The sequence below is a fragment of the Anas acuta genome, chromosome 4 (genome assembly GCF_963932015.1).
Source record: "Anas acuta chromosome 4, bAnaAcu1.1, whole genome shotgun sequence".
Lineage (NCBI taxonomy): Eukaryota > Metazoa > Chordata > Aves > Anseriformes > Anatidae > Anas > Anas acuta.
Genome location: NC_088982.1, coordinates 43,144,614 through 43,168,335, shown reverse-complemented (window position 1 = coordinate 43,168,335; position 23,722 = coordinate 43,144,614). Strand labels below are relative to the sequence as shown.

At 35.8% G+C, this 23,722-nt stretch overlaps 1 protein-coding gene across 1 annotated transcript in view; it reads left to right on the top strand.

Moving 5' to 3' along the window:
- The window catches only part of IQCM (IQ motif containing M), a 123,689-nt gene that overhangs the window by 54,936 nt on the left and 45,031 nt on the right, over nucleotides 1-23,722 (top strand). Inside the window, 3 exon segments of the mRNA XM_068680927.1 lie at nucleotides 2,621-2,810; nucleotides 4,203-4,347; nucleotides 7,115-7,249. Coding sequence (XP_068537028.1) covers nucleotides 2,621-2,810; nucleotides 4,203-4,347; nucleotides 7,115-7,249 — 470 coding nt within the window.

Sequence of the window (23,722 nt, the reverse complement as noted above, 5' to 3'; positions counted from 1 at the left end):
CATTATTTATCCACCAGTGCCAGATCATATTAAATATATTTTTACACTGCAGTATTAATCAGCATATGTAAATTGCATGAAATTAAATTGCGAGATTATAGAAAAATTGCCACATGCATAATTCAGTAGGAAGAGCCATTCAATGCATTGCCATCAGATCTATGGCATGAATTTGATTTTACAAAGACATCTGTAGTGCAGACAGCTGCTGTACCTAAGTGAGGATTTGATTGTACACTCAATATTTCAAAGAAGCACTTGTCCATATCTTCCGTATAATTTTTGTTATCCTGGCTCTAAAAAAGAATGTAAGTGGTTGCAAACTCAGAATTGTTCTGAAACATGTTTTCATAAAAAAGAAGTAATTCAAAACTTGCTGGTTTTAGGAAAATTTTCCTTTCACCCGAGTGCCTTGTCTTTCACAAACAACCTACCTCTCCATCTCAACTGATGCAGTGATTTGAGGGTCTTCCTTGGAAAGTCAAACTATATCTAGAATACTAACAAATTTGAAGACAATGTTAAGAAAACTTTTCAAATCTTTCTTCCTGTAAGGTAACACAAAGGGACCTGCTGTCTCACTTTCATAATTGCCTCTGATAATCTTTTTCTCAATTTTTGGAAAAAAGGAACAATAGAAGTAGTGTGTACATTCTATATGCCCATGTTTCTCATAAGTCAGGTAGTTCTCTTCTTGTCCATCCAACATAATGATATTCTATGGTCTTTGAAGACAGTGGATCTCATCAGCCCAGTACTGTAACCTTTGGGTAGCCTCATGCTCAGCATATTCAGGTGTTTCAGAGTAGATAGTCATCACCTGCAAACTGGCTAGACCTGTCTAGAAATGGCTCTGGAGACAAGTTCACTCAAGGCATCCCTGGTGCAACTAAGGAAACTGTAATTTCTTTGAAACCGTAACAGCAAATTAAAATGCTGTTCTCTGATAGAATCTCCGAGGAGAATAATGAATGAATAACCTTTGCTGGAATTGAGCTGAATTAAGCCAGTAGAGGGGTGAATTCTTTCTTTAGTGCAGAAGATTTGGAAGTTGTATAATGTTATAAGTGAGAGGTGAGATTGTGGTCCCAAACTGAGAAGTCATGTGAAATACCTGAAAGTTTTTTTAGCCAGTAGAGAGATCAAGATCGATGGGACAGATTTCTCTTTGTGGCACAATCTGGAATGATGAATAAGTGCAAATGATATTTTTTAATTATAAGAAGATGGTCTGATGAGAAATCCTGCAGGCTCTTGGCTAGAAGGAGAAAATACTACAGAATACCAGAAAATAACCAGTTTAGAATTCATTGTAAGTTCCAAAACAACTGATTATAACCTCAAAATAATGAAACCAAGACAAAAGGAAAAAAAAAAAAAAAAGGAAAATACAAGTTTTTTGAGAAATGCTCTGATCTCCATTTCTCACGCATTTTTATCTGACTAGCACCTTGCTTAATTAAGACCAGACATCAAAAAACGTTTTTCTCTCAAATGATATTTGAAGCAGATTGGTTTAGTCTTAGCACAATCTGGATGTAGTAAGTAAAATTGCAACTGACTCTACAGCACATAGCTACTTATGACCTTAACTATAAAATGACTACTTCTATTCATAATTGCACCTTCAGAAAAAAAACACAAAACAAAACAAAAAAAAAACAACTCTAGATGTGGTATATAATAAATTCTTCAGCTATATTTTAGTTTACATTTCTGCCAGTTACACAGCTTGGAATGTAAAATCTAATGACTTGATTAACCACCACGAATTGTTTTGACCATTCCTCTGTTGGCCATAGTCCAGTAGGAGAGCTGTAGAGGTGAGACATTGGAGAATTCCTTATTCTTTATCAAGACAAAATTGAGAGATTTTATTGTTTTAAAATTATTAATGTTACTGTAGTAAATACCTCTACAATTCATATTATTGGATATCTTGGCTTTTCTGCTGTTTCTGCTCTCCTGTTTTGAATGGAAAATCTCCAATACAGCCTGTCTAGGTATGTTCTTTTAAAAAGGATTGACTTAAACACATTTATCCGTTCTTGTAAAATTTATTTTTTGTTTGTTTTTAATTGGAAATTAATATAGAAGACACATTTAAAGGTTTCAGTGTGCCTGTCTACTAGATATTATCTCAATGGTAAGAAACATGTATACATATAACATAAGTCATTTTTTAGTCTGACAAATTCATTACTTAAAAAAATGTTTTTCACAGTCGGTATGACTTTTTACATCCTCCTTTCTGTAAAAGTCAAACTAGACAGAAAAAAAAAAAAAGCTATATGGTTGGTTGGGAATTCAAAATATTAAGAATGTTTAAAATAATAGCTTAATCCTTATAGTTTAGAAAGTCATGGGAATTGTGGAGATCTACACATCTGTACAAAACATTTGTCAAGCAGATTTGGATGCTAATTCTGTAAATGTAGTTAGTAAATGACCAACAGTTCCTTTTCAATCTTTTCAAGCTGTTCCTGTAAGTGAAATGATTCTACATGATTCTGTACTTATTTTAGGTGAAAATTACAGTTTGTCTACTAACATTTTGATTCATAGTTCAAGCATTTTTCTATGAAACTGAAAAACAAATCTTCTTTACTTTAATTTCTAGTGACAAACGCCTTTCTCTTCAAACCCAGAAGAAGGAAAAGAAAAATGTAACTCACCTGGAAGACTTTGGAGCTTTTTGTGATTGTACAAAAGATCCTGGCAGCAGAGAAGTACTTAAAGCAGTCATTTGCATTCAGAGATATGTGAGAGGATGGCTTGTACGCAGGGCATTCAAGAGGGTAAAAATTAAGGTAATGTCTTGGTTGTTTAATCCACATACCACTTGCATTTTAGTAGTGTAAGATTTCTTGATTATTAATAGTTAGCTGTGGAAAACAAAACAAAACAAAACACATGCTGAGCTAGTCCGTATGCCATCTCTGTAGTGCACCTTCAAGGTCAGAGACAATTCAACGATACTGCTCTGCTGGGACCTGTTTCCGTCACTTAATTTTAGGAAGGCTCTCATTTTTAGAAAAGAATGTCCGTTGTGATGTGTGATCCCTTTACCTTCTAATAGTCTTGGCGTATATGCATATTGTATTGTTAATTCTGTGGCCTGCAGACAAGGTAGAGAAACATGCTTTAGCTAACAGACTGCTTATTGCACCCTTCTCCCACTCTCTTTTAAGCTTAAATTACTGAAGAAAAACAAAACAAAACAAAACAAAACAAAACAAAACAAAAAAAACACAACATGGATTCTATAGTATAAATACTGTTTTTCGTATTTGTCATCTCATGTTGCTAAATGAAATGCCAGTTTCTGAGAAATGGTATACCAAAATGCCATAATACGCACTTCTGCTTTCAATCTCGGAGTTTATACCAACTTAAAAGAGCTTATGCATATTGAAGGCTGGCTGCTAATGGAGGCTGCATAACTTCAGTTAAGATATCATTTTTTTAGTGATTTCTAAGCCTTCTATCTAAGGAGTAAACCCTAAGAAAACTTGTAACTAATTCAAATAAGTGGGTCAAGTAGGAACTGAGTCATCCATTAAACTATCTATTTTATTAGTTTTCCAGAATCCTAAAATAGGGTAGTAAAAATCTGGTCATATTATTTGGTAATCATCAACCTTTAAAAATATTCCTTCACTTTATATATTGGAAGAGAGGGAGATTAATGATGAGGTGAAACTGCATTTCTTGATATCTACTCCCGGGCTGTAGGAAACAAATATATAATTTTCCTCCCGTGACATACTTTTAATCAAAAAATGGATGTTGAACACAAAGTTTCTCACCTTGCCAAGTTTCACTGTTCCACTTTTCCTCTACTGAGATACAAAATCTTGTCTTTCCTCCCAGATTCTGATTGTGTGCAGATAGTATTTTCCATTTCATACAATTTGTGATCTACTTCTGTAATTTGGAATAAAATGTGTTTATCTAAAAATAGTTCTATCCAATAGTTTTATCTAGTCATCTCTGGAAAGAATCATCCCTTATCAAAACTATGGAGTAGTTGTTTTTACATATCTGTCCACTTATGTTTACAGCGATGCAATTTATTCTTGCTTTTATTTAAGATTTTCTCATACACTGAATACCTTTTGGTTCTAACTCCTCATCTGTTTTTTAGTCACCTTTCACTTGTTTCTTACAGTAATAAAAGTGAAATATATCTGTAATTACAGTCAGCAAGTCATGGACCATCCTTACTAGCAGTTGTAAGGTACTATCGTAAAATGATGACACGCATTAAACATCGAGCTGGTGTTTTGGATCTGTCTACACCACTTCATTATTTTGAATTAGAGGAGTGGATGGACAAGAAAAAATGTAAGTCATGCCATTTTTGTACACAATTTCTTCTGTTTTAATTTCAGTGGTTTGTCTACTAAGTAATATTCCAAGTCTGCAACACAGTTATTTTAAAATGACTTTTGGTGCAAGGCAGATTTGATGTCGCCATATGTACAACTGCAGTTCTACAGTGTTGTACCAATTGTCGGATTTAGCATGAATAAAAAGATTCTTCTGGTCACTTGATAAAGAAAGCAATTATTAACTGTTATCATTAACTATTTTAACTCTTGTGTGCTGCACATTGTGATTATGTCATCATGTTGTGGGTGCTTGACTATTAATTGTTAAGTGTCATGAAAAGTCAGGAAGTAGGAATCTAGTGAAATGGTAGATAAGGAAGTGCAAAACTAAGTATCATCGTAATTACCTTAACACTTTATCCTTTTCAGTCATTCTGGCAGTGATTTTTTTTATCTAGTATTATTGTCCTTTTTTTAAACAATCCCTCCCACATATCTCCCACAAAGAAATAAGTCATTTGTATGTTTAGAAAGCCTCTTAAAAGAAGATCCCCTTGCAGATTTTGTGAGTGATTCATGTATTAGAAATTTTATTCATGAAACTGGTTTTTACACTTGCTTTTGTTTCCTCTTTTTGATGGCTGACTGTACAGTCAAGCAAGTGTGTTAGAGAGCATGGTTTGGGGCTCTCTATCACATGGTTCAGTGTGGTTCAGCTGCATGGTGGAAAACTCAGACATGCTCTTACAATAGGATGAACTGCAATGGTCAGGAGAAGCATAAATGTCACTAGCTTGAAGTCATAATCAAGAAGGCACAGACAGGAGAGCTGCTTCTCCCAATGGTTCTTCTGATAAGTAAGCAGAATAAGTGTTGCAAGAAAAGGAAACAGTTGACTAATACCAAAGCTGCCTGTTCCTTAGCTGCAGATGCTCGCTGACTGCTTTCTGCATCCTTTTGAATATTACTATTCATGTAGTTCTTATTCCCTAAGGATTATAGGACGATACTAAGGAAAAGAAAAAGCAGTTTAAACTGCAAAATATAATCTAATCTTCCTTTTTATGTAATCCATTGCCCTTCAAATTCCTCTTCCAGAGTAAGAGGTAGCTGCCTCATCATAGAGGATATTTAAGATTAGATGAGTACATACTGTGGAAAATAGCTTTCCTGGTGGGGAAAAAGCTGAGAAAAAGAGAATTAGGTTGAGTTTTCAACTGTGCATCAAAAATGCAATACCATATGTTGGACTTAGATGACCATCTTCCTACCTAAGATTTAGGAATGTGCTGCTTTATTTTTTCTCCTTTAAATAGGCATTAGCATTCCAGAGAAATGAAAATATACCACCCATTAAACACTGCAAGCAGGTTCTAATTGATTCTTGCACCTTTTGAACATGCTATGTATTAGTTGTTTATATCTTGTTTCCCATTTCCATTCAGTCCTTTAATTCTGCATCCATAAAGTTTTATGCTTTGGTCTAAAGGAGGAGGATTTTAATACTTAATTTAAAAATATTCCATGGATAGGTTTTGAGTTCCCTGTAAATGCTTTATTGATGCAAATCATGTAATGAATGTGTCTTTGAATCTTCCAAAGATTCATGATATAGTCTCAGTTTTGACTTCTGAAATTCTGTAATCAGGTCTTATATTCCTATCACCACATAGGAAATACGTATGTGTGTGTATATGTACATGTATATCTATACATATATGTATGTGTGTGTGTATATACACACACACAAACTATATATGTGTGTATATATATATATATAGTTTATTTTCCCCGTACATTACAAAAACTATATCAATAAAATTATTTAACTTATAAAACATAACCTATATCCTCCTGAAAAAGTGCATCCTTTTCCTAGGCTGAATAGCTCCTAACATTAATGTCTGGTGACTGAAAAGTTTGTACTACTCTTCATATTGTGATGAAATGCTGGTCAGTGGTTGAGTCACTGATGCTTTCAGTAGAAAGACTTCAACTTATACTTTCAAAGCTTCTTTGTTTGCAGATGTGATAGGGTGTTGCAACCCAGTGTATTGTCCTGTGTTGTTGTTTTGTCTTTATGCCTTCAAAAATCAGGGGGAAAAGTCTGAGTTAAAAAGCATATGCTGTTTTTCTGAAATGTTAAATTGACATTAATTTGCTCTTCTATGATGAAGACAGAAACAGACATGTTCTAGATGTTCATGCATAACAAAGAGTGTAATTTGATTTATTGCTGTTAACCCTTGCAGGAAAACTAGTGGTTCTGGTGATAAATAATAAATTAGCTACACTGTCTCTCAGGTAGGAAGATTTCTGGCACCAATACTGAAAAAAATCTGTAAGCTAGGTAGATCAACCGGAGTGTTCTGTGGACATTAGAGTAAAGAAGACCAAAGATTTTCATTTTTAATCTGTACTTTTCCCTCCCTGAACAATGCAAAAGAAACCACATAATGTCTTTAACTGGAGCTATATTATTTAATATACACAATTTGTCAAGAAAATAATTGACTGTTAGCCCCCTAATATATGTCCTTGTTGTTTTCTAATTAGCTTTGGTAAGGCATCTATAGAAACTTCTATTACGATATTGCTCGGGACAATGTTTTGAGCACATCTGCCAAGTCAAGAAGAGTACTATTAACTACTATTGGCCTACGTTTCCGTACATAATTTATCAAGAATATTAACTTGATTCTAAAGAAAATGTTTCTAGAAAAATCAGTATCCAGTAACATACTGTAAATGTGTATCTGATGGAAGCTTCTCTTCTTCAGTTTATGAAGCGATGTTTTTCAAGAGAGAGCTTGACAAAAAGATGGACAGAAAGCAGTTGTCTGAATTTTTTAGAGACTGTGGATATTTTATACCTGCCAGTGGAATACACCAGGTCTTCCAGCTGGTCTCTCCAGGTAAGCTGATTCTTAAAAATGCTTTGCAATGGTACAAAAAATTCTACTGCAGATGTCATAGGCTTTGGGTTGTTTGTTTACACTGTATAAAGAAGCTACTACTCTTAAAAGCACAGTCAAGACAAACCTTACCTGATGTTGATGTTCTTTTTCAAAATGGACTATTTTATCTTTATACTTGAAATAAAGTAGATTTTGTAGAGTTGCACTGTGTCTAACAATGCTGGATTACAGTCCCATACTGTTTTGAAATATAGTAAGAGGCCATAGATCAATTTTGTAGCAGGTTTCCACTTGCAGGTGTCTCCAGTCAAAATATTAGCCTTATTCCACACTTTGTAATGTCAGTGGTGTTAGCCTTCCATCTCAGCCCAACTGACTTTTAAAAACATTCTCAAAGGAATACATTCATAGTTGAATGTAAATAGAACAAGACATCATGAATCAAGGTATCCTGTACTGTAAATAGGAGAGAAAACATTGCTCTTTAAAAATAGAAATAAAATTGTAATCAGTTAAGCCCTTCAAAAAAACCTAGACTCATCTTCCTTCTGGCTTTTCTCATTCCCAGGGCAGTCAGTGGGAGTGTCTGCAATGCTCTGCTCTTACAGCAGAGCAGCAATGGCTGCTTCTGGGTGAGACTTATGTAGGCAGCCTCACTGGACACCTCACAGGGTGGGGTGGGAGATGCCATTTCCCATTTCTCCTCAACAGTAGCACACTTTTGTTTTGTACTGACATACATAGATGCTGTGAACCAAAGCTGGCCTAAGCATAGATTAATATTACCTCTGTGTCTTCTTAAGTTTAACATCCATCCCAACTGCAGCTTCTTGCAGATGGTGATCTTCTTTGGAGACTACATTTAATTTCATGTACCAGCATTTGGAAAGAATAATTTTAAAGTACAACGTCCTTTAGTGAGAGAGAACCATGTTTAATTGGTGCTTTTGTTTTGTTAATGACCTGCATGCGGGTTCTTTCTATTTTTTTTGTTGTCTTCCAGCCAGCTCTCTGTTAAAGCTGCATCTTTGAGAGGAAGGCGGTCTCTCTGAGTGTCTGACCACATATCATACTTGCACGTTAGGCTGCTTCTCAGTGTTGGCTCCTAGCAAATGCAATTAATTTATCATGGAAAATCATGTATTACATGTCATGTAGGTCACATTCCTAAGACAGTGTGAATAAGACCAGGTATTTTTAGTCATTTGCTCAGTCCCCATCACTATGGTAACAGGAGATTTTGTGACTGCGAGACAGATTTCTGTCTTATATCCTAGATTTGGGAGACTATTGCTACTTTTTGCTATGTTCACAGAGTAGGAAAGGTTTATGCTTCCCCACTCATTATTTAATTTATTTAGTGTCTCTTAGGTATGAGGTGTTATCAAGACTGGTTTGCTTATTTGAGGCAGGGCGTGGGCTTCTTATTTATTTTAAATTCAAAACTCTCTCAAATTATGAATGTATAAATGATGAATAACTGCTGAAACATAAAGATGTGCTTATGTCTAAAGGGCACCCATAAAATGATTTCTAATATGAAAGCATTTTGAATAAATGGCACTTATCTGTAAAGTGTCCTCTCTTTCTCAATTTTATAATACAAACGTCATTATTTCTGAAGATAAGTTATTAATAGAGTACAACCTTGCTAAATTGCCTTGGAGAGACACTGCAACTGGCTGAATGTTTCGAATTGCTTAATATGGATTTGATGCAGCTATCTCCTGTGCCAATACAGAGCATCCCATACGATCAGACTGCTTATTCAGGAATGGGACTATAAGTGTCTGTGTATATATGTGTGGGCAGAGTGGTAGAGAGATCTAGTAATTACCATATTGAGCTTTTTGGGTGATCATTGCGTCTTTTATGGCCATGTTACTGATCCATGGAAGGTTAAATAGAGAAGTACCCTTGCCTTGTGACTATTTATTCTGAGCATGGAGGGAGAAAAAGGATTCAAATTTTTAAATTATTTCTTTTTCTATCTCATTTTACTCTTACTGTTGCCTGCCTACCTGCTTGCCCGCCTTCCTTGCTTACTTGCTTCCTTCCTTCCATTTTGTTCCCCCCAAATGACTCTAAATTCCTCTAAAAGAACGGGACCTATGAAAGTAAGTACGCAGATGTTAAATGTCCTGTCACCTTTCCATTTCTAGTAATGAAATGGTGATTACTGTCTTTGGCTAAGAATAATTTTAACAGTAAAAGCTTAAGTCTTTTTTATTTTACATGTTCTCTAGAGAGTTTTAATTACATCTGCATAACTACAAATCTGATTTGTATGGATCTGTTTACTTTTTGTAAAAGTTAGTGAATAAGATAGTAAAATTCTCATCAGAATAAAGCAAGAATATTTGTAGCAGAATGCTAATATGCATTTATATAACAATGAGCTTGCTGTCAAAATAGAAAAGTAGACTATCCATTGTAAAGTACCTGCAATGTGAATTAGAAGTATCAGGTAGAACAGAGAAAAAAGAATGTATGGATGGCTACTAGACACAGTGTTTTGAGTTGCTTTGCTCATACAAGCGAAGCTAATACAATAATCTGACCAGATGTGACAATTGTGGTGGCTCTCTTGGGAGCTAAAAAAGGCATTGGTACCTGGTGTGAGTGTATTGGTGCTTAATGGACACTTACAAGGAAAGACATGTTTGTGATTTTCTTTTGAATTCTGACTTTTAACCTCTGGGAAACAAAGTGAGCTTCCTTTAGATCAAATGAATTTGACCAGGGATGGTCAAATAAAACTATTTGAGAGCATATAAAACTATCAGAGAACTTCCAAAGGCAGGCTGCACAGCTGGCAAAGGTCTAGAGGGGAAAATGTATGAGGAGCAGCTGAGGTCCCTTGGTTTGTTCAGCACAGAGCAGAGGGGAGACTTCATGGCGGCCTGCAGGTCCCTCATGAGGGGAGCGGAGGGGCAGGCACTGAGCTCTGCTCTCTGCGGACAGCGACAGGATCTGAGGGCACGGCATGGAGCTGGGACAGGGGAGGGTCAGGCTGGGGGTTAGGGAAAGGGTCTGCACCCAGGGAGTGGTTGGGCACTGGGACAGGCTGCCCAGGGCAGTGGTCATGGCACCGAGCCTGCTGGATTTCAAGAAGCATTTGGACAATGCTCTCAGACGCAGGATTTGATTTTTGGGTGGTCCCGTGTGTTTCCAGGAGTTGGATGGGACCCAGAAGGATCATGAGTCCAACTTGGATATTCTATGGTTCTTTATCTTGCTCCACACAGTGGGAGGAAAAGTATGTGGCTGAGTTACTAGCTAACACATTGCTTACTGAGTAGTTAAGAACTGACTAGGATTAATCAAAGGGTTTTCTGTCAGTGGTGAGGTTTAGCTACTGTTTTCAAGAAAAAGCCAATTACAATTAAGGTCATAGTGCGGTGGTTTTTAGATTCCATATACAAATAATAATGTTATTTCATCATATTTCATAACAATTTGTGCTACTACTTATTGCTGATGAGAGAAAACCTCACTGCTGTACCTCATCTCAATAAAATAAGAAAATCAGAGGTAATTAACCAATCTATTTTTTTGGCCATATGTTTGAAATATCCATTGGAATTATACACAGTAGTTCTGAAAAATATGTCTATAAATGTTTTTCAGAAAGCAGTGTAGTAGACTGTTTAAAAATACATTTTTTCTCTGATTGACTCAAAGTGCAATGTGTCCTATTCAGGTAAATATTTACTCTGAGTTCAGTGAAACTATGCACACATGTAGGTTGGATACTGGGACTTCTAGTTATTTCACTTTTAGATTTGCTGAAGAGTCTGGAAATAATATTTTGTTATTTAATTCATTCTGCAGTTACTGGAATTACTACTGTTAATGCTGGTTGAGGCTGTGAGGTACACAGTTGTGATCTGATCCCAGTACCTTTTGTTAGAGGCAAAATGTTGATGTCTGCAGCATACTGGTAATTGGAGTATTTTCAAATGAAATGTAAACACAGTAAGGATTTTCTCTACAATTGGCCCTTCTAAGCAGCCTGTACTAAAAAACAGATTTCTACATCTTTGTATTTGTGATCTTGATAACTACTCATGTGTTTATACAAAATATAGAGTGTTTAGGCTAAGGATATGAAACATCACATATTCTACTCAAATTTGAATCACTGCCTATAAGCCATCTCAATTTATATCAGCCTTGCCTCATGGCTTATTGTTCTGCATTTACAGAAAGGTAGTAAACCATCTCTTCATTTAAGTACAGAAGTATGTGCAGTACTGCAGTGGTTAATTGGCAAATATTGCTGGAATTTACATATATTAGTGGAAGGAAAGTTTTCCTTTTTACAGGAGCTTTTACGTTGCAAACTGGTCTGGCTTGATTTGAAACAACTAATGATAGTGCAAAACAATGAGCTCTAACAGACATGTCAAAGCAATATGTCTTCATTAAAGTCAATGCCAATTCCCTATCAAGCTCCAGACAAAGAAAGAGAGGTGGGGGGGTGGGGGGGGAGGAGGGGGATGCAGGAGTTCAGAGTTCCCTGGAGAATACTTCCCTGCATGAAGTTGATAGAGGGTAGCAAAGCAGTCTGACTGCCCTCCTCACAGCTTGTGGTTTAAAGCTTGACTCCTGCTGAACCTTCATCATTTTTTGGTCCCACTGGGCCATTCCATGATAACTAGTGCCTGTTACTGGGTTTTTTGGAAAGCTCTCATATGTTTGGAGGTCCAGCTCAGAAATGGCACTGTGGCACTGTATGACTCTGAAGCCTTCCCCAGTGCCACTCTGCAGTTAATTTCTCTCTCAACTTTTTCCCTCTGTGGTTCATATTTGTGACATCTTATGCATAAATTGTTAAAAATAAACAACACCTAATAGCAATTTCTGTTGCAATGATGCCAGAAAAGCCTTATTTATAGAGCAGGACCCTTCTGTGTTGAGTTCTGTACACATTCTGAAGAAAAATATGCTTCCTGCATCACTGATAGGAAATAGGCTCCTAAAACTGTTTATTTGTCATTAAACAAAATATTACAGGACGAGCAACAGGAACCCATAAATACTGTAAAAAGAACAGAAGTGTAACAGCACTCATGCATCTGGCAAATCACAACAGTATGCAGTTTCCTTCACAGTACTGTTGTTTAATAATGTTCTCCACACCTATGTGGCAATGAGCCCTAAGGCAGACATGGACTATCATTCTGACCATTTAAGCCAAATAAAACATCAAGAAATTGAAATTCCACCTTAGAAGAACTCTATGAGTGAGTTAGTGATAATGAATAGAAACATTAATAAAATGCCTTGCTAGAGCTATTGCAAAACTTTGCATTTTCTACATAATAGTTGCTGGATCGAGGCTAAATGAAAAGCTGATCTAATGATCCCTTCAGGCCTTAAAGACTGCGGGTCATTCACCATCAACTACAGCAAAACCAAATAAAATCTGTATAGTATTCTTCTCTCTCTGATACCTGGTTCCTTCCCAAAAGATTTACAGATTAGCATGAGCTTAAAAGGTTTCAGATCTTCCATACTGCTGGAACATTTGTCAACGAGCATGCAAAGGCCCTTGCTGGGTCCAAATGCTGTCTGATCAATGCTTGTTCACAAGCATCCTTTCTAACATGCCACACACATACAAACAGAAGCCTATGTTTCTCTCTCTTTTTCCTTTTAAAGGAAGGTAAATGTTGTGCTTAAAAACTTAATTTGATTGTGTGTTTTTCTGTTAGCATGTCATCAGTATGCTCTTCCTGAGGTTGGTAAATCGGAACAGAAAATTCTATTTGGGTTACCCACACAGCTTGGAGTACTCTAGGCCAGCCACCAACCTTGTTTTAACATGATTAAAATGTTACTTCTTTTTGACAGTATCTATAGTCCAAAACATCATTATGGATTTATTAAGATGCCTTGATAATAAAGTTGAGATGAATGACCTATTCAGTTGATGAAGAGAGTTTTTGCATGTCTGTTCACATTTGGCATGACATTTAGAATTATTCTAAAAAAATACTTTGAAACAACAATGCAACTATCAGAGAAGGAAATTTTCGCTTTAAATTCTGTTTTGCTGCAATGCCTACAGAATAGTTTGCAATAGTTGAACTAGTTATATGCTGACACTGCTGCCTGTTATCCAGATTGACACTGTCTAATTTATATTCTCCTATCTGTCTCTTCATCTTATACCTAAACTATAAAATCTTGGACTGCCTTTTTGTTTCATCTGTGTTAGAGTCTGACACGGAGGGTCCTGTTCTGCACCTAGAGCTCTGGAGCACTATCCTTATACAAATAGTTTGTACAAATGCTGATATGTTGTCAAATCTGTTTTAAAGAAAGTTGTGGAACTTTTAAATTTAAATGGTATAACTTACCTACACCGTATTACAGAATCACAGAATGGTTGAGATTGGAAGGGACCTCTGGAGGTCATCTAGTCTAACCCCTCTGCCAAGCTGGGCCACCTAGAACATATTGCACACAATTGCACACAGGCAGGTTTTGAGTATCTCCAAAGCAGGAGACTCCACAGCCTCCCTGGGCAACCTGTTCCAGTGCTCTGTCACCCTCACAGTGAAGAAGTTTTTTCTCATATTCAGCAGGAACTTGCCACGTTTCAGTTTTGTGCCCGTTGCCTCTTGTGCTGTCACTGGGCACCACTGAAGAGAGTCTGGAAAACACTGAGAAGTCTTTGTCGATAGACAAAGTCCTTACATTTGACTGGATTTCTATGCCAGACACCGTCCTCCACCCCCAAATATGAGGAGGGATGGTACCTTTCACTGTGAATCCAATGGCAGGTTATGAGTGGGAGGCATGTCACAACACCATTGTACTTAACCATCACTGTATGGCCAGTGCTGGAACACAGACCAGTGTCTATGCTGGTCAGGCTTCTGGGAACAGCTGGCTGCAGATTAGGCAGAAAGGACTTTCTCTGGGCCAGCATTCTTCGCTGCATGTACTTATCAAAAACTCAAAAACTCATGAGGCATCACCTCTCAACTGAAGCTTAGGATGTTTTTTTTTTTTTTTTTTTTTTTTTTTTTTTTTTTTTTGTTTGTTTTTTTCTTTCCTGTTCTCTGTAACAAGGATACTGTTTAGGATCACTGGAATATTGTGGCTTGATCAGGTTGCCCATCTGCTGTCTTATCACTTTGGCCTGTCTCAGGCCAAGAAGGACAATCTCAGTGGACACCTTTCTTTTCCACCTGGCAGTTTGTGTTTTCATTAATGTCACTACAAGGAATTTGTATTTTTATATAGATATTGGCAGCTTAGTTTGCTAGTACATTTTATGCAATAATATCAAGTGCAATTCATTCCAAATAACACACATTTTCAAACCTTTTTAAAGGTACAAGCATATTAACATGTTTGCCCCACTGATATGCTGCTTTGTCTATTTTACATTTTCAGACTCTTTATCTAGGTGATATTCCAAATCACCAACTGGTCCATGTAGGTAGTCCCCTTTTCATTATTATGGATCAACATGAAAAGACTGCTGCAGTGTGTACTTGCTGATTTGTCTCCAGCTCATCCTTATCAGTGTCTTGCCTCGTCTTTTCTCTTAGCTGTAGCTAGATTGTATTAATCTGTTGAAATCTCTGGCTGTTAGCACATTAGTTTCCACACTAAGTAAATAAATGAAGTCCCTTCCACTAAAAGAACTCATCAAGTTCCCTTGTCTTGTAGGGGGATTAGCTTTTTTAACCTTTCCCACGTAGGATTTAGCTTTAATTCTTTAATTGGCTGAACAGTTCTTGAAGGCCCACCAGTATTGATGGAGCAGGTTCATTGCTTCCTATGCCTGAATGGCAAGTGTACCTAATAAAACAACTCAGGATGACATTTGACCTTTTTGCAATTGCATTGTTATCTGCTCTTCCAATTGTGGTCCTCTGTAACACAAAAGACTTTATGGATGCTTATACAGTTTCCCCAATTTTTGAGCTCTTGATTATTCCTTTCCAAGTTTAGTACTTTGCACTTACCTGTATTGAATTTTGTCTTATTGATTTTGGGCCTTTTCTCCAATTTATCAAGATCATTTTGAGTTTGAATGCTCTCCTGTAAAGTGCTTGTAACTGCTTCTAGTATATTGTCATCTACAGACTTTATAAGTGTCTTCTTTATTCCATGATCTCAGTCATTGTTAATGAAAACATTGAATAAAAAAGGACTCAGCTCAACAAACAGCTCTGAGACCTCACTTTATACTTCATCTCATTTTTGACAGGAAGCTATTTAATGACCCTTTGAGTTGGATAGTTTGATCTCTAATAAGAAAAAATGAATAAGCAGAAAATATGTTCATAAAGACTAGGGAGCTATTAAGAAATTCGCATAAAATTTTTAGCATAGAATAGTAGTATATGGGAGAGAAATTAACTTTTCATCATTTATTGCTACAAATATGTCTTTTATATGATTTAAGAAAGTTTCTTCTCCACTAAAATGTGAAGAGTTTTATGACTGCAGTAGTCTGGGTCAGAAGGGTATGTATCAGATTTCTAAAGTTCAAAGAACATCTTGCTGTCTGTGAGGAGATGGACCATATAAACTGACTTAACTATCACTCCAATTAAAATATATATTTCAGTATTTATATTTTAGCATATGTATAGTACAATATATCTATAAATGTATATGGACGGGTGTTATAGAAAATACAAAAATAGAAGACCTGTAATGTATCTTGAAGAAAAAAAAAAAAAAAAAAGAAGGAAAAAGAGATGTATATCCAGTGAACAGAAATAATTTTCTGAATAAATCTGAATAATCACTGCATCCATACTGCAAGATCTCTTTGACAAGGCAATGAATGTAAAGATCTTAAACATCTAATTTAATAAATATAAAAGGAGAATTATTCTAATATGCAGTTTATGGATTAATTTACAGAATATATGGTTTTAATATTTTTTGCTGATTTTTATCTATACTTTCAAAGCATAATATTTTTTCCAATACTGCGTTGTTATAGATAAGTATATATTTTCCTCATTTCTTAGATGGAGAAATAAGAAAAAGAGCTTAAATAGTTTGTCTCTTATCATATATTGAATTAGTGGTAGAAGTTTAGCCAGAATTGTTTAAAGTTGGCTGAGAACTGGTTCTAGCTTCCATGGTCATGAGATAGATGCATATTCAAAGAAGCATCTTATATTTTTATCTATCTGTTACATATATATGTGTTTGCACACTCACACTTAGCCCTCTTCCAAAGACATATACTTAAAAATTTTGATTTTTATAAGATTGTTCTATTCTGTCATCAGCTTAACACTTACTTTTCAATTTTATCTTAAACCTAATTCATATTCACGTAATTTCTTATGTGTGCAAAGATAGTTTTTGCTTCCTACCACGATGTAGATTATTTGAATAATGTTTTGTTATTTAAAACGTCCTTTTGCATGACTCTGTAATCTATTTTTTGCATTTTAAACTTTCTCAAGTTAGATGGCATAAACTTGAACAATCACTTGGTTGACATAGATATGCTTCATTTTTTGAAGAATAACCCTCTAGAGAACAACTTGCCCACCCTTCAAAACTAAAGCAAATGATAATTTTAAAGCAAAATGATATTGTGCAATATCATCACACCAAACACTTGTGATACCAACAATTTATGTTGGTGTAAACCATTTAAGTTCATTTCCAGACAAATATCTTGAAGTTACAGGTTGTTAAGATTCTGCCCTTTTCAAATCTGATTTTAAAATTACATATTATAATTAAAGAGCTTTATGATTAGATGAATCCTATTATTTAGGCATTCTGTGCATCAAGACTTACCAAGACCTTTTATTTATTTCCTATCAGACTATGATCTTTTGGCATTCTGTTTTGTAGTATTCCTCAGCCTAGAAAGTACTTAATTTTTTTTTATCTAAATTATCTTCTACATTCTGTTCAGTAGAAGGATTAAATACTTGTCTGGTTGTCATCTGTTATAGCTGCTTGTCCAAAACTGACACAAAACATCCTCTTTAACCATATGACTCTCCTGAGAATTACCAATCCTCTACCAGCATGTGATTTGGCTATCAATGTTTGTGTTTCTCCTAAAGAAAACAAACTTGGTTGTCAGTTTTGATGATGAGTAACTTTTATAACTGTTATTTGGCTTGCTGTGATTACATTTTGGTCTCAGTTCTGTTATTCTATCTGAAATTGAGTTTTAGTGTAGTCTTGCTAATGTTGTCTGTCACCCAGCAAGCAGCTATGTTTCTGCACTGGGTGACATCTATCACTGTGACCGTCGTTGGAGGTCATGATATCTGGTTCATGAATTATTATTTTTAGTTCTTTAAGTTGTACTGAAAGCTGTATAATTGTGGTAATTTATTTTTAATCTAATATTTGAAACTGCAACCCTTGTGTTGGATGCCTTCACATGTTATTGGGATAACCATCAAACTTGAAAGAAAAAGCCTCTGGAACATATGTGGAAGATAAGATCCAAAATGTCTCTCTGCTGTAGTTCAAGACAGCATCTAATAAATCTCTCAGTAGATGACTGAATACTTTGGGATACCCATTAACAGACTGCTTTTTCTTAAAGAAATAAGTTAACACTGTAAGCTAAAAGTTGAATTTAATGTATTTTTGCTGCTTGGAAAGCTATAGAAAACTATGGTTTTCTGCATTTATATATTATACATGTTTTCTTTTAAATTTAAATATAAAAATAAATAACACCTATCTGCGTATTTCCTAGTTTCTTATCCAAGAACATGCAATTAAGAGTATATGTAATTTAATACAGTGATGGATAAAATATCTGTAACTCTTTTGTTTTAAAACCATCCAGACTAAATGATTAAGTCTCAAATAGGTATTTCAAAGTGTATTGTCTTCTAAATATACAGACAGGCCTTCACTTGTAGGATTTAATCTAGAGGCCAATGACATCAGTAGAGGAACTGATTAAGCTCATCACTCTGAATATTTTGACTTGGCTGTAGGTTCAGAGAAATATGGGTATCTCTCATTTAAGTATTGGCAGAGTACTGTCACACTACATTAAATATTTTTTGAGAGTAATTAAATAATAAATTAAGTCACTTAATATCCCTTTTTTAAAAAGACTTCATGATATCAATCAGATTAAATCTCTGTAAAACTTAAGTTGAAAGTTTATGCTAGTATAATGGATATAGTTACTAAAGCTGCTTTTGCTTTTGTATTCTTTCCACTACTGGAAGGCTATTTGAATGTAACAGAAATGGTCCAGGTTATAAAAATAAATAAATAAAGATTTTTTAAAATGTCTTTAATCTGGAAAAAAAATAAGCAGCTATGTTACGTAGCTTTTCTTAGGGTTCAGTCTGTTTAAATTCTGTAGAAAAACTTTGCAACAAAGTCCCTGGAAATTTTGCAAAGATCTATCAATTTCATCAATATTTCTTGATCAAGGAAAAAGGTGGCTATATATTATGAGATGGTATTTTGATAGTAGCCTATTTTATTGGCCATTTCTGGACTTTCTCTTCTCCAGAACTTTCTTCTAATGAGGAGTAGGAAAAGAATCCCATTTGTAGAGTAACTAGTGGGAACTGCTCTGTTTTAGTTCTACAGATGTAACAGGGTTAATGATATGTTTTCTGTTAAAGACATGTAAACATTTGAAATTGCATTATCTAGAATAGCAATTATATTTTTATTAGTTTTGCTATTTGACATATCCTTGCCATTTTGAAACAAAATGGCACCCAGTAACAGTTAAAAGCTGTTTAGACTTCCATAGCTTGAGCCTGTGTTTGCTAAGTTGAAGTCAAATCTTCCACTAAAAGAAATGATAAAAGAAAAAACATTTTTTACTTTCAGAAATTACCAGGAAGCCACTGATTTGTGTAAACTAATATTTCTAATATTTAAGCCACTGCTAATAGATTTCCAAGTCCATGTGGAACATCCATACGCGGAAGTGGGATTTTGAGAAGCTCACAGATCTGTGTTTATGCTGTGTGTCAGCTTATGGTGTGGTACCATCCAAGACTTTAGACCCTGGCACAACCAGGGCAGAATCATGCCTTTCATGAAAGCACTATGCACAAAGTACTTATTACTTTGGTTCTTCCTTTCCCTTGAACGTGAAGTCATTCAAGCAATACTTCATGCAGAGGAAATCTACCTGCACATTTTCTGTTATTAAATACATTGTCAGAGATACCTGAACATAATAAGTCATGAAATGTACTGGCCACGAATATAATTATAGAAATAACAAGGAAAGGGGAGAATGTAGATAAATACCAAAATTGTCTGAATATGAGTGTAACAGGGAAATCATTTTTTTGGTGCAAAAAGTACAAAGTTCAATTTGGAACAATATCAAATTCTTTTATTCTTCTGAGTTCAGCTAGTACATAATTAAAATTTATAAGAAATATCACCTGCATGACATTTCAGCCAAATAGTGAAACATTTGGCATAGTAGCATATCATCTGCTATATTTAAAGATAGGAAGTTTATTAAGTTTTGGAGGATCTTTGTTTATAATCTTGGCTCTGCCAAATGCAAACCCTTCCTAATTATCTTCAGACTTCATTTATGACCTAAACAGTTTTGAAGGCATATAATTATCTCTTCATCCCAAATCTTCTGACACTGTTTGTATGTATACACCAACAAGGAGGTATTGAAACACACAGAATAATTTTACTCTTTTTCTAGCTTGGTGTAAAACATCCATCCTTTTAAATGAATATAACGTTGAGGTAGATCTTTTCTTAAATGTTCACAAGGAATAATTTGCCATTGTGTTGTAGAAAACCCGAGATGGAACAACCTGTGTAGTATGTTTCCCTTTGTTACCTTAGGAGATGTATCTCATCAATGTTTTCCATTTAACCCTTCCCTAAAGCATGGTATGTCCTTGAAAGGATAGATTTCAACTAGTACGTTTTTGAAAAAAAAAAACACAATTGTATACTGTATGAAATATAAATATGTATCACTTGCTTAATTACTGAAAACTGTGTAACATTTCAGGCTATCAGAAAAGCCATTTTAGAGCATGGTGAGCTTTAGATGCTTTTACAGAACATTAAATACAAAACCATATTTTAAAGTACGAGCCAGGACTGGAATTAGGACTTGGTCTATTCAAAAGCACTGGCAAAGTTCTCGTTAAGAGCAAAGTGAAATAATTAGGGGATTACGTAGGAAACTCAAAGTTGACGCTCATGTACCATCTATACGTTCCCCACCACTATGCTGTCCTCAGTCAACATGGGAGATGAGGTTAATTTACGTGAGGTAACAGCTGAAAGTGAAATTCTGATGTCTTTTGTTGGTTTGTGTCACAACCTGAGTGTTATTTAAACATTTTTTTTCTTCATATTTAATAGTAGATAATACTCTAAAGGCCTCTTTTAAACAGCTAATGTTCCCTTTGGCACTGAAATCCACTTACCTTAACTGACTTCTGTTATACTTCAACCTGATTCTCAGAGTCACAATGGTAATGTTCATTTTAATGTCCCAATAGGCTCTTAGTATTCATCAAATATTTGATTTACATTTTCTAATAAGGTTTATGGAATGCAGAAACATGAAACCCATACTCTGCCATGATTCTAACTACCATGTCTTTCATTAACATTGTGAATTATTTCTCCAAAATAATTAAAATCTGTAATTGAATATACTAGAATAATTCTGGAAAATTAGTTTAATTATTCCAGTGCTTCTATTTGGAAAGATCACATCATTTATAAAAACAGAATAGGCAAATATGAATTTACTTTCCCAGTGTCCTGTTGATTAAAGTCACTTTTTAAGAAAACATATATACTTGAAATGCGTATGCTTGTTAAGCACCAGGGTTACAATACAGATGTTTTCTGCTGTAGAATTCTACTGAAAAAAATAATAATTACTTTTCATCTCAGAATTATTTCAGCAATTAATAAGTGTGTTCTCCTCTTTAGGAATTTGTGGCTTATGATTTTCTGTATGCATATTGTAATATAGAAAGTATTCTCTAACTCAGCTAGCTGTTGTATATTTAGTGACAGTAAAACTGAGTGCACAAATGAAGCATGTATACTATACAAAGTATTATTTACACTTGAGAAATCACTACACTGTATACAGAGACAAAAGTGCAACTGAAATAACCAGAAATTGAATTGAAAGGGTTAAAAATTCCTTGCCTTTATGCAGTTTTGGAAGTATACTGCTGCTGTGTGGGCAACTGCAAAGACTTGCTAGAGTTCATCAGTGGCTTCCTATGCAAGAAGCTAAAGAGGTTTGTGATTCATCAGGGACATGACCAGAGAGTCTGAAAACTGTCCATAAACCTCTGAACAGCACTTTGCAGCTGTTGCTGCAACCTCTTGGGTTGTGGGACTGAGTGGTGTTTTGGCCATTATAAATGGGGATGGGAAGTATAATGAAGAGAGCAGAAAAATTAGGCTAAAAGAAAACCTGATCTGGACAAATTGTAGGAAAGAGAACCGGAGTGATGGAGGAGGAAGGGGAGATCAATACAATGAATAAGACAACCTCGGTAACTTTTTAAAAAAAAAAAGCTGCTAGCTGCTAGCTAGCTGCTCTGGTGATACCAGTCATTTCTTTGGCCTGATGTCAAATGGTACCAGCTGGGGGCTTGCTCCCAGCAATCGTTGTGTCTGAATTTTCTAAGTTACTAGGCTGATACAGCATGAGCAAGCATAGGGCACACACAGTCACACCAATGCATTGCTCCCCTGTCTAACTTCAGCTACACAGAGGGCTGTTAAGTAAATGCCTTACAGGCTGGTCATACCACCATGCATAGAAGCAAAGGCCTCACAAACTGCACATTCTAGTTGTGGCAGTCCTTGTGTGGCACATTTCTCATGTGATGTACCCAGCACTTCTCACAAGCTGAACCAATTCCTGTATTTCTTTCAGTATGGTTTGTAGTGCTAAAATTACAGAAGTTTAAATGGCTCATGTTTGTGTTCCTTCAGGTGTAGCCTCTGCCGTGTGATGGAATATAGTTTATATCACTGCCTATGCTAGCTCTTGAACCAAAACAGTATCACCAAGTCAGCATCCATGCAGATCTTAATTAGTCTTGCTGAGAGATGTGACTAATTAGTCCAGATTTAACACATCTCTCACCTTGCTTCTGGGAGCTGAGCTGGTATTGCCATGTGGTACTGTGTCAGCATGCTTGTTCAGTCATGGGGGATAAATGAGTGAGCTGGGTCACCATCTACTGCTTCCACTTTATGAGACCTTATGGCACAGAGGTGCTTGGGCTCTCACCAGGTTTAACCTCAAGGAGCAGACAAAGGTGTCTTACGTGGCACCCTTCTTCTAAATTTTGTTTCCACACTTAGCCTGCCAACATTTTGTGTTGTTCAGTTCATGTCAGAGGATTTTTTGTTCATCCAGACACTTGATCTTTCCATTCTTCTCTGTCTTGCCGGCCTACGAGGTGGACCTACAATGTCAGAATCCCCTTTCCAGTCCCAACAGGAGCACAAGCCCTGTGGGAACACTACTCATGAAGGCTCCCAGCTTTCATGATTTGCCTTAGATGTCATGAGGTAAGTTCTGAGAGCAGAGACAGTGAGAAGGGCAGAGGGGCGACTGCTGGGCCAGGCACCTGCCAGGGATGTCCTTTGCAATATTCTTCCCAAACCCCGTATCAGGAAAAGTGGAATCAGATGTTTTGTCTAAAGACAATTATTTTCTCTGGTAGTGGTACAAGAGAGGAGGGAGAGAATCTGTTTGATCCTATCTTGTTTTAGTCTGCTTCAGTTTCAAATCACTGGCTGGTATTTTGTCCCCTAACCTTGCTCAGTTTCATATGTGGCTCCTGCAGAGTGTATGAAAATGTTGCTGACTACAGCACAGGAAGGACAAATAAAAGCCATGTAAGGGGAAGATGGGGCATATAGTAGGAGAGGAATGGGAGACTATTTCACTGTGTTCTTCCCTCCAGGCAAACAATGTTAAGTGGTTGAATTGCTTAGTGAATATTACTCTTTTCATCTGGTCTTATTCCATACATTCCACCAAACTGAATAGTGATTGTTATTAATAAGTGAGATTTTAATAGTCTTATAAAAATACTGTTCCATGCAAAGATTGCTGATTTGGCCCGAAAAGCTATTACAACAGCTGCATATAAACATTTTTTTTTTTTTTTTAGATAGAGGGAGAGAAATACTAGAGTTCGGACAGCTGGGGCTGTGTGTGTGCAGTTAGGGCAGAAAATGGCTTTTATTGTTGTCCTATTGTTTCAAGAAAGGCGACCATTGAGTAACCTAAGAATTCTTGGAGCTCTTTAACACTTTCCCTGTTCATGCTAGAGAAGATCACACATATACTGCTAATGAGCAGAATGCAGCTTTATGAATTTGTCTGAATATTTTCCCTGAGACAATTTCCTTTAGTACTGAAATCGTTGGCAGAACCCCTCCCGTTGGTTTTAATGAGGAAGGATTGGACCTTTAATA